At 39.7% G+C, this 12,441-nt stretch overlaps 1 protein-coding gene across 6 annotated transcripts in view; it reads left to right on the top strand.

Moving 5' to 3' along the window:
• Positions 1 to 12,441, top strand: part of RCBTB1 (RCC1 and BTB domain containing protein 1) — a 48,989-nt gene that overhangs the window by 8,368 nt on the left and 28,180 nt on the right. For 3 of the 6 annotated variants that reach the window (XM_066380911.1, XM_066380913.1, XM_066380909.1), the window contains exons 2-3: positions 8,596 to 8,765; positions 9,139 to 9,289. In XM_066380911.1, coding sequence (XP_066237008.1) covers positions 8,640 to 8,765; positions 9,139 to 9,289 — 277 coding nt within the window. In that variant the 5' untranslated portion in view covers positions 8,596 to 8,639. The remainder of the gene's footprint in view (positions 1 to 8,595; positions 8,766 to 9,138; positions 9,290 to 12,441) is intronic. The other 3 variants (XM_066380912.1, XM_066380914.1, XM_066380910.1) reach the window with 1 other exon arrangement.

Below are 12,441 nucleotides of genomic sequence, written 5' to 3'. Positions count from 1 at the left end.
TGTCCCACAGGTAGCTAAACTTAAAATGTCGAGAGTATAATTCCTCATCTCTCCCCGAAACATGCTGTATTCTTGTTGTAGTGAGAGACATTACAGTTTGCTCACTCATTTAAGCTAAGCATCTCTGTGGAATCCTTGGCTCTGCCTTCCCCTTATCTAGCTCCTTCCTCCCATTCAGTCAGTTACAGAACCCCCTTGAGTCTGTGTCTTGTCCAGTTTTCTCTGTTTCATTTCCCTGGTACAGGCTTCCCTTCTTTCCAGAATAACTACAGCCACCTTAGACTCCCTCTAAGAACTCCTTCACCCCATGGTCTCTACATTCAACCAGAATAATCTTTAACAGACATACATCTATCTGATCATGCCACTCCTCTGCTTAAGATCGGTCAGTGATTACATGTTGCTCTTAGGGTAAAGTCTAAGCTTTTGGCTATAGCCATGCTAAATTTCTTTCAGTTCTTCCATCAGAACTTTAACTGGCATGCCTGTTTACTAGTCCAGTGCCTGCCTTCCTTACAGGTAGTTGACACTTCCCAATTCTGATGCCTCCATAGCACCTAGATGTCAACATTGGAGCACTGGCCTGACCAGGTGGTGGCGCAGTGGATAGAGTGTCAGACTGGGACAGGGAGGACCCATGTTCGAAACCCCAAGGTCACCGGCTTGAGCGTGGGCTCACCAGCTTGAGCACAGGGTTGCTAGCTTGAGCGTGGGATCATAATCATGACCCCATGGTCGCTGGCTTAAACCCAAAGGTAATTTCATTGGCTTGAAGCCCAAGGTCACTGGCTTGAGCCCAAGGTTTCTGGCTTGAGTCACAATTGACAAGGCACATATGAGAAAGCAATCAGTGAACAAGTAGGAGACTAAGAAGCTGCAACGAAGAATTGATGATTCTCATCTCTCTCCCTTCCTGTCTGTCCCTCTCTGTTCCTCTCTCTGACTCTCTCTGTCTCTCTCAAAAAACAAAACAAAACAAAAACATTGGAGCACTGGTCACATTGTGAAGAGCATCTGTTTATGTGTCCAGACCCTAACCCCGTATAAGTTCTGTTGGAGGTTCTGATGGTAGTGGTGTTGGTTCTGCTCTGTTTACCTAGAGGATATTCAGCAAACATTTATTAAATGAATGCAGTATGGTCCTGCATGTCCATTGCTGGACCTTTAGTTTGTTTTTAGGCCTTCACAGGGTACAGTTGGTACTTTTCTTACAGCAGAAACTAGTGGGTAAAATCATTTTAGAGAGATCCGTGTAGAAAGGTTCATGATATAAATATTTAGATTTGAACTTGGGCCCCTCCAAAGCAGCCTTGGACTCATTAAAAAAATAGAATTTGTATTATTGTGTTCAACCCATTTCTTTAACTTGTTGATCCATCTATTTTTACTCTGGTCTAATTTGTGAACGCTGTGTGTGTGTGTGTGGTGCAACAAAGAATAAAATTGTGGAAGAAAATTTATTTCAAATCATGATGGGGTTTTTTTTGTTCCTTTTTGGAAATAAAGGCATCTTATATTGGTTTCCTTTTGAAAATAAAAGTATCTCATAAAACAATTCTTTTATAAGATCATAGTCAGCTTCACAACCTGGATATGTTGTTTTGTTGTTGTTATTGCTAATATTGTCATTTGGTTTATTGGCTTTTCTAACCTGAGCACGTGGCTTCAGTAGAATTGTTTCTTCAACTTACAATGAGCTGTCTGTCAGATTCCCTGTATCCTGAAATTGCCTAAAGTTTCTGTGCAATGAAATGAAAGCGGTCCTCTCTTAGATGATGTGGCTAAAGAATTGCTTCCAGAAGTCATTACTGCAAATTGCATGTGCTTCAAGTCAAGTCAGTCACTGGCCGTGGAAGAGACAGTTGTCCTCTTAAGTGAGTGAGGAATTTAAATAAAACTGATGAGACAAAGGGAAATCCCTGTGTTAGGAAATTCTAAAATAGCAGTTTTGCTATTTTTGAATGGAGGGAGCGTAACTTTGTCACCTGTACAGCTGGATCTTGTTACATTCTCAGAGCCCCTTAGTCTTTGTGGAATTTATCAAGTATTGAGTACATTGTTTCTTTCCCTTTCCTTCTTTCAGTGTTTTTGACTTGCAGAAAAGAGAAGTGGATGATAGCTGTTCTAGCAGTTGGGGCGGTAACAGCATTACTGTCTCGGCAACTCTCTGAAACTTGGCTTCCTTGCAGTACTTATACCACAGAAAGAGTGGAAGTTATAAAGTGGACTTTTATTGAAAGAATTTTGAGTCTGATCCTATTTTAGAGGCTTGTCTGGACCTGGGAAATGCATTCTCTGTCTAAATTAATGGTGTAGCATCTGCTCAGACTCAAGAAGCCCATCAGCATTAGCATAGAAGAGGTTAAGCCTGACCAGGCGGTGGTGCAGTGCATAGAGCGTGGGACTGGGATACAGCGGATCCAGGTTTGAAATCCCGAGGTCACTGGCTTGAGCGCCACCGCTGGCCAATTGTATTGTTTTCTATGATTTCCCCCAGCATTCTCGGTATTTGGGGCTGTCGTCGGAAAAATAATTAATATGCTGTTATTTTGTTCACATTATCATACATTTGTCATCATTCAGAGACAGAGAGTTTATATAGGTGACTAGGTAACTCATATAAGTGGAATCATAGTTTTTGTCCTTTTGTGTCTGGCTTATCTCACGTAGCATAATGTCTTCAAGGTTTGTTCCTGTTGTAGCATGTATCAGAATTTTATTTTTAAGGCTGAATAATATTCTGTTGTATGTAGATACCACATCTTGTTTATCCATGCATCTTTCAATAGATATTTGGGTTTTCCACCTTTTGGCTATTGTGAATAGCATTGTTCTGAACATTGATGTACAAATTGTATGTTCGAATCCCTGTTTTCAATTCTTTTGGGCATATACTAGAAGTGGAATTGCTAGGTCATAGTTATTTTATGTTTAAGATTGTGAGTAACTGTGGTAATGTTTTCCACATTGACTGTCATTCTATATTCCCATTATTTACTTTTAAATTTTATTAATAATTTACTTAACACTCTCCCACCCTAGGTTGTGAGTTTAAGGCGAGAATACCTTCTAAAACTTTCAAGAGCTTAGGGTAAACATCATTCAAATAACCAAGTTTTATTTTTACTTAAAATATTTGTGTTTTTTGTCATAGAGTGCTTTTTGTAGATTTTTAGAGTATATTTAAATGATACAAAGAAAAAAATGTCACCTCTAATACCTCCAGAGAAATACATTTTGATATTTATATATCCTTTTTTTGTATACATTATATTTAAAAATATTGTAATCTTGTAATCATGTTGTACATATTTTATAACATAGGTAGCCTTACAGGGTATTCATATTTTTTGGGAGGTGTTTTTGTTTTGTTTTTAACATAAGAATTAACATTAAAACATATTTTAGGTTTGTTGTTTTTTTTTACAGAGATAGAGAGAGTCAGACAGGAACGAAGAGAGATGAGAAGCATCAATCATCAGTCTTTTGTTGCCACACCTTAGTTGTTCATTGATTGATTTCTCATACGTGCCTTGACCACGGGCCTTCAGCAGACCGAGTAACCCCTTGCTCGAGCCAGCGCCCTTGGGTCCAAGCTGGTGAGCTTTTTTTTTTTTTTGCTCAAACCAAATGAGCCCGCGCTCAAGCTGGCAACCTTGGGGTCTCGAACCTGGGTCCTCTGCATCCCAGTCCGACTCTCTATCCACTGCACCACTGCCTGGTCAGGCTATTTTAGGTTTTTGTTAGCATCTTCCCTGGGATGCTTCATGTAAGTGGTACACAGAAACTTGGGAAGGAAAAACACTGGGTTACCTTTTCCTTAAGATACTTAATTACTGCTGAACACTGACATGCCTACCCAGGATAGCCGGAATAGGCTGACGGGCCATTGAAGATTCTTCCCTGTGAGCAAAGCCACCTCATTGAATGACTTCACATATTACTATTTGGAGTATCTAATTTCTTTGGCAATCTCTGTAGTGATGACTGAAATAAAATTAATTGAATTACATATATATTCTATATAAGTAGAATCCATATAATTAGAGCAAAACTGTTAATACTTCTACTTCCTATTTAGGCAAATTTAGTAAATGTCATAAGATATCAGAGCTATCCTACTACTGGTCTTCTTGCGATAGATCTTTATTTTCTGAGTAAGCCACAAGGTTCTTAAGTCTAATAGAGATTTCATAGAGGCTAAAAACTAGTTACTTTTTAGTGATTGTACCTACTTAAGCTTTTAGGATTAATAGTATATATTTCTTATAATTTTGTGGTAGAGGGTCAAGCATTAAGTCTATGAAATTGATAGAATTATGATACTTAGTATGATTTTCTTAACACTAGTAAAGTTGCCACTGCCCTTAGAAAAATGAAGTAATTAAACATTTCACCACAATAATTTAATTGTAATGATGATAGTGATAATTCTGAATTAATTAGAAAATTTTGGTGATATTTACATTGACATTGTGGTGCCTTAGTAAAGATATGCTATATACCCAAGCTCAAGACTATGATCTGTTATTCATATAGCACATAAGGACATCCTGGGGTTCAATAACTCCACAGAACCTCTTTGAGAACTTTGTCTGAATTCTGAGGACCCCCTGTTTATGTCATCAGCTGCCTAGGTTGAGCATAGTCTCATGAAGACATATTTTGTACCTTAGCAGTCTGTAATCCAGGGATGCACCTTGTGCTCACACAGTCTTGTGAGCTCCTGGAGGACAAATGTCGCATTGCTCTCCAGGCCTGCCTCCCAGTGAATGAATGGTATTTGTAAGATTTAACTAGGCAAATTTAGACAGAGAGATGTTGGGGGAATGCTTTTTGGGAAGTGATTTCTATATTTCAAGCATTTTAAAAACAAATGCTGGTATACATTTATGAGACTAGATAAAGTCAGACAGAAATAATGTTGGAGAAGTTTAGCCATTAGAAAGGCTGGGACTGATGTTTCTTTAAAAAGAATCAGAAAGGTGAGGGTTGAATCCTGACCATGCCACTTACTGCTCTGATTTTGAGAAGTTATTTCACTTTGAGTCTTATTCCTTGTCTGCTGCTGAGAATGGATTATGGTCTTTTCCTTGTAAGAGTATTGTACAGATTAAGTGAAATAGTATATGTGAAGCTACCTGACACAGAGTCTATCTACAACAAAGCAGCTTCTTGATCATTGTTAGTTTCTTCCTTCCTGCTCTTTATTTGCTTGTGTTGCCAGGAGTAATTACTTATTCGACCAACATTACTGTCCTTGTTCTCATGCTTTCAAAACCCCCCCATAGGTTCTTTATTTCATTTTGAAAATAAAATTATAGAGCTTTACAGAAAGTATTTTTGAGAAACCCGGGCAGAGAAAGGTAAGTGGCATGTCACTCTGACTGATGACAAGTAGTTAAAAGTAAACCTGAGACTAAAACACTGGCCTCAGGACTCATGGTTCTTTTCTGCCATGCTGCCGGTGACGTGTCCTGCTTCTGGATGGGTGTGGACATGGAAGACATATGACTTGTGTTTATATTGACTCTTAAATTACAAGTATTTGGAGAAATATCTTGTAAAATAAAGCTTTGAGTATTTAGCACTGTTGAAAGTTAGACTGATTTTTTGGTAGATTGCCATACCCATGGGGCAAAGTTGTATGTAACTGGTTAATCATTTCAAAATAATTGTACTGCGGTTAGGAAATTATATGATTTTGAATGGTAATATCCCTTGTGTTGTAAGTTCAAAGATGGTAAATCTTATTTTGGCTAATTAATTCCCCCTTTCTCCCTTCTTTATTTACTTCTTTAAATTTTAATTTTATATTACCTAAAATATTAAACTTTGAATACTAACTTTGATGTGATTCATGTTCTAGGAAAACATGCTTATGGATTTTCTTGGAATTTTTCTACTTTATAGACATTTACACTGTTTACTTCTTGTAACTCCTTTCTTTGTTTTGTAAAAGGCACAAGGCAGGCCATTTGGGGGGGTGTTTTTGTTACTTTTAAAAGCATGCAAGATAGTCTTCGTATCATACAATGAACACTTATAAATGAAGAATAAAGAAATAACAATGGTGTGTTCCTCTGACTTTCTCACTAAAAAGAAAAAAGAACTATTATTTTTTATTTTTTTGACAAAGACAGAGAAAATCAGAGATAGGAACAGACAGACAGGAAGGGAGAAAGATGAGAAGCAGACAGGAAGGGAGAGAGATGAGAAGAATTAATTCTTCGTTGCGGCTCCTTTAATTGTTCATTGATTGCTTTCTCATATGCAGCTTGACTGGGGGGCTACAGCAGAGCGAGTGACCCCTTGCTCAAGCCAGCGACCTTGGGCTCAAGCCAGCCACTTTTGGGCTCAAGCCAGCGGCCATGGGGTCATGTCTATGATCCTGCGCTCAAGCCAGCGACCCCTCGCTCAAGCTGGTGAGCCTGTGCTCAAGCCAGATGAGCCCTCACTGAAGCAGGCAACCTTGAGGTTTCAAGCCTTTGTCCTCCACGTCCCAGTCCGACGCTCCATCCACTGTGCCATCGCCTGGTCAGGCAAACTATTCTTTTTTTATTGCTGTTTTTGTTTCTAAAAACGATGCCCAACTTCATTCCTCATAAGAGGAATTCAAGTTTAAACAAAACTGAGACACCGTGATAATACACTGTGTGGTAAGGGTGTGGTTAACAGGTGCTGCCATATGGTGATATGCTACTTCAGTAGAGGACAACTTGAAATAGCTGTTATAAACTAGATATTGAATTTTGACCTGGCAATTCCATTTTAGTTTATCTTGGAAATTTATGTGTAAAAACAAGATGTGTATACAATAATATGTACAAACAATTACAGTATTGTTCATGTTAGCAAAATACCGGAAGTGACTTAAGTGTCTCATTGGAAAGAGCTAAATTGTTAAGTTGGTACAATGGAATGCTCTATAATACCATTGCAAAGAAATGAAGTAGGTCTCCATGTACTAATAGAGAATAATTTCCAAGATGTTCTGTTAAGTGGGGGAAGGGAGGAAGCTCCCACACACTCATACATACCATGCTTACTTAAGCATACACTATCTATGGAATGAATTAAAACCACTATTAGCAGTGGTTGCCTTTGAGGAGAGGGTCTGGAAGGGAGGATAGGTAGACTTACTTTCCTATACCCTTTTGTACCATTTGAAACAAAAAAATTTAACATGTTTATGTGTTAGTTTTTGCCTTTCCCAAATTCTTTACCTGTTCCCACCAACACATACACATATACAAGAGTGCGCGCGCACACATAAACCTCTTGCAGGCATAATTTTCAGAACATTCAAATGTTATTCCAGGAATCTGGCTGTGACAGGGAATGGTGTTTAAAGTTTATCAAATATGAGGTGTGATACTTGGGGCATGCATAACAGACACCTTATCCTTGTCATCGAGATTGGTTCGGATGGGAAAAGTCTCCCTGGGTGGTGGACACTGAGGCCTTGGCTAACTATGGTCACGCTCTGGGGGCTTGGTGAGCTGGCGCTGTTGTGGGGCTGGAGCCAGCAGGAGACCGTGGCTTAGGCCTGCCTCTCTCCACTGTCTCTAGAGGTCCGAGAAGAGAGTGAGTAGGAAGGAACTTTCAAAGTTCTCAACCTCTTTAGGAAACTGGTTGTATTATCAACTGTGTGTTTCTATTTTGGTTTCAGAGGTGAGAGCCAGAATGGAAATTTACTTGACACTATACAGTTTTGTGCTTGTGCAGCCCCTGGGAATTTTTAGAAATACTTTTTAACCCTAGAAGAATTGGAGCCATGACCAGGTTTCTTTGTGTAAAACTCCTTAAAAAGATTATGTTTAGAGTTTTAAGGGAATTTATACATCTCTCTACTTTTTATTGGGTTTTATTTAAGCTAATTGCTATTTGCCTAAAATCTGTAGTCATGAGCTCTAACACCAAAATTAGGGTGAATTGTCTTTTTTTGTTCAAATAACTTTTCTCAATGTGAAATGAAATGTGGTCTGTATATATGTAGAAAATGTGGTCATATAAATTAGGACCATAATTCTTTATTTTATGGATTCATCCAGTAAATCTGGCTAGTACTTCTTACTATTTTTGCCACTTTGAACTAACTGAAGAGTGTCCCATTCCTGTTGTTAAACAGTGGCTCGGTGTGGCAGCAATGGGGGAGGGGTCTTTCAGTGCATTCAGGCAGTGGTAGTTGGAGAGGGGGAGGTAGAGATAATGATTCTAACTTTTATCACACACGCATACACACACCCTCACCCTCACCCTCCTGGGGAAAATATACGTGAGGAGAGACCCCAGTTTCATCCAGTTTGCATATCTTTCCTCCATTATATGCTGTCTTCTAGCCTGTAAGCATCTATGTAACAGATTAGTACTGACCTGGAAGAATGCAAGACAGACAGCTGGTTCTACCAAGTTTCCCTTCCATTACACGAAAAGGCCTACTCTGAAGGTGGGGAAAGTGAGCAGTATGTTTAACCAAAGGAGGAGAGTTTATTCTTGATTTAGCTTTGGTTTTCTTTTATTAACAGTGTAGTTTTTCTTTTTAGTTTAGCGGTTATTTAATTTTTTTCTTGGAATCCTTTTTGTCTGTTACAGCAGAGATGTCAGCATATTTCTAGGAAGTGCTCGAAGCCAGAGTCATGGTGGATGTAGGAAAGTGGCCAATCTTCACTCTGCTCTCACCTCAAGAAATTACATCTATTCGGAAAGCGTGTGTCTTTGGCACCTCAGCCAATGAAGCACTGTACGTTACTGATAATGATGAGGTAAGAATCGCAAAATCCAGAATTTAATTTTAGGGCTTATTTTGGGATTGAGCTGTAAAGTGTGCAGTTTGAAGATTGAGGAAAGGTGGAGGATACAAGAATCTAAATTCAGGACTGTGTCTTTGATATAACTTGTCTTTTCTTTCATTTTCTTGATTTAATGCTGGTCTACCCCTAGTACTCTTTGAGTCTCATAGTATAGCCAGATATTCTAAAACTTAGGTAATGCCAGTAGAGGTTGACTTCTTAACAACTTTTTCAGTCTCTTCCTTCCCACTGAGCTGTCAAGCTGAACTTGAGTGTTATTTTCTGAGTGAAGAAGGGAGCCTTTGTTTAACTTTAAATGACTCAAACCAAACTACTTGTTTTCCAGGTCTTTGTGTTTGGACTGAACTACAGTAACTGTCTAGGAACTGGAGATAACCATAGTACGCTTATCCCCAAAAAGCTAGAAGCCTTATGTGGAAAGAAGATTAAAAGCCTCAGTTACGGCAGTGGACCACATGTTCTTCTCAGCACTGAAGGTAAAGAGGGAGTGAGACCAGCTTTGCAGTTGTGGGAAATCGAGCAGTGGATTCTAAGCCCAGGGGAGGTAGGGCTGGTTCAAATAATTAGTTTCTAATGATTTGTTATTAATTTCTGAATGGTAAAAGTTAAGCACTTCAGGCTAACTCTGAACAGCCATAGGGTGGCTTGCAAGTGAAGCAAACTTCTGAGGTTTTAGGCTAGATAGTGATTTTCCTGTCTCCGTCCATAGTACTTTCATTCAGCAAACTAAGGGGTCCTTTAAGCCTAATTTTTCAGTGGATTTGTGGTAACAAGGCACTTTAAGGTTTTATTTGATACATTTTAATAAACACAGCTAGAACTGTCTTTCCTTTCTTTATGTAGTTCCTGAACCTTGGATTTAAGAAATCTTAATTTATTCCCTGGCATTCCTATGGGTGCCCTACAAAAAAAATGTGGAGCGTCCTCTCCTTTTTCTCTCTGCTTCCCACGATCGCTAAAGAAGACTGTGCATTTGTCTTTGGTCATTTATCTCCACTGTGGGCAACCGGAACTCTGAAAATGTTGTAACTGCATTCTTCCTTTTATATTTTAGGCACATTTGTCCCCTCTCTCTCTCTCTGGCAGAGGCCCTCTCAGCTTTTTGTTGAACAATCCTACAGGGTAGTGGAGGCAGTTCTCTCCCCTGTCTTGCTGTCCCCAGACCAGGAGATTCTTTAGCTGTTGCCATAGGTCTTCTTAATATTGAGCATTTTAATTGTGTTTAACTCATATCTGAGTTCCACTCCACGCTGTCTGCATCTCTCTCTCTCTCTCTTTTTTTTAATGAGAGAAGGGGAGACCAAGACAGACTCCTGCATGCTCCCTGACCGGGATCCACCCGGCAAGCCAACTAGGAGACGATGCTCTGCCCATTTGGGGCTCTTGCTCCGTTGCCATTTTTTAGCGCCTCAGATGGAGGCCAGTGGTGCCGTCCTCAGCGCCCAGGGACAGTTCAATCTAATGGAACCGTGGCTGCAGGAGGGGAGAAGAGAGAGAAAGAAAGAGAGAGAGAAAGAAGCGAGAGGGGGAGGGGTTGAGAAGCAGATGGGCGCTTTTCCTGTGTGCCCTGGCCAGGAATCGAACTGGGGACTTCCACATGCTGGGCTGATGCTCTACCGCTGAGCCAACTGGACGGGGCCTCTGCATCTTTCTTAAGCTGTGAAGACCCAGATGTGAGCATGACTGTCGGTATGAGGATAACTGGTGTTTTGCATAATGAGGCGATTATCTCCCTTCCCCGTCATGTAATCATGCCTTCCAGCACCACACTGGCTCTTTCAAGTAGTTACAACTTTGCTGACTGGTTCAGCCTGTCATCCATTGTGACCTAATGATTTAATTTTTTCCCCAATGTATATCAATTTTAACTAGTCATTGATTTCTCACCATAAATTCTTGAGGCAGTTTTTTAGAGCAAACATACTAAAATACATACATTCAAATTTTTGGTTTTCTTCAAAGGGTGACCTTAGAAATTATAACTCTTCTTTTGGAATTATTTTTAGTATCTAAATCATACAGTTTTAACTATCTTGAATGTTACAATTGAGATATAAATAAACAATACACAAAAAATATAAACAAAAATCTGGTTTTCTTGTGGGAATATTTTTTATTTTGTTTTTAATTCAATTTTGGTCGTTAATACATTTTACATAATGTACATTAAACATGCTGTGCATTATATATCTTATATATGTAAATACATATATTTGTGCATATTGTATGTCTTACAATCATAGTTTTAAAACAATTTAATGCTTTATTTTTATTTTTTTAACAAGAGAGAGAGAGAACAAGAGAGACCGACAGACTGACAGGAAGGGAGAGAGATGAGAAGCATCAACTCATAGTTGCGGCACTAATTGTTCGTTGATTGCTTCTCATATGTGCCTTGACTGGGGGCTCCAAGCTGAGCAAGCGACTTCTTGCTCATGCCAGCAACCTTGAGCTTTAAGCCAGTGACCTTTGGGCTCAAGCCAGCAACCAGAGGAATATGTCTGTGATCCCACACCCAAGCTGGTGACGCCATGCTCAAGCTGGCAAGCCTGCACACAAGCTGGTGAGCCTACACTTAAGCTGGGTGAGTCCATGCTCAAGGCGGTGACCTCAAAGTTTTGACCCTGGGTCCTCAGTGTCCCAGGTCAATGCTCTATCCATTGTGCCACCACTGGCCAAGCAAAAACAATTTAATAACACTAAATCATTAAATAGTTTATGGCTTTTAGTAAAACCTCTGTCTTACTCCTCCTTACTTTTAGAAACTGCTCTTCAGAAGGAACTATTTTTAACTCTTTCAGATGTTTCTTCTGATATTTAATCTCATATTTTATATCAACATGCTTATACTACTATTTCAAAATTTTAAATTTTAGATATTATCCTTCCACTTTTTATAATGGCAGGTAGCATTTAGCTCTCTTTCTCCTCCCTTCCCTCCTCTTACTGTTTCAATGTAGTTTTATCACTAGTATTCAGTGTTTATATTATTAGAGCTCTGAAAGTGTTATTTATACCTGAGTACAGCTGTTTGTTCTCCTGGAGTTTATTTATTTACTTTCTCATACGTTTATCATTACCATGCGCCCAGACTCTTCCACAGAGCAGTATTGTTTCACAGTGCGTCTGACCAGGTCAAGTCATCAGGGAGCCCTCTGTGCCCTGCTGCGGCCTGGACTGGTCACTCTTGGCCGACTACACGGCTGTCAGCCTAGACCAGGGGTCCCCAAACTACGGCCCGTGGGCCGCATGCGGCCCCCTGAGGCCATTTATCCGGCCCCCGCCACACTTCCGGAAGGGGCACCTCTTTCATTGGTGGTCAGGAAGAGGAGCATAGTTCCCATTGAAATACTGGCCAGTTTGTTGATTTAAATGTACTTGTTCTTTATTTTAAATATTGTATTTGTTCCCGTTTTGTTTTTTTACTTAAAAATAAGATATGTGCAGTGTGCATAGGGATTTGTTCATAGTTTTTTTATACTCCGGCCCTCCAATGGTCTGAGGGACAGAGAACTGGCTCCCTATGTAAAAAGTTTGGGGACCCCTGGCCTAGAGCTTCCTTTCACCATTATCCTTGGAAGTCCCCTCACCTTGTTCTCTCTGAATCTCCTATTCTCTGTGTCCCACA

This window comes from Saccopteryx leptura, chromosome 4 (genome assembly GCF_036850995.1).
Source record: "Saccopteryx leptura isolate mSacLep1 chromosome 4, mSacLep1_pri_phased_curated, whole genome shotgun sequence".
Classification (NCBI taxonomy): Eukaryota; Metazoa; Chordata; class Mammalia; order Chiroptera; family Emballonuridae; genus Saccopteryx; species Saccopteryx leptura.
Note: the sequence above shows the minus strand (reverse complement) of the source record. Positions and strands in the feature narration are given on the sequence as shown.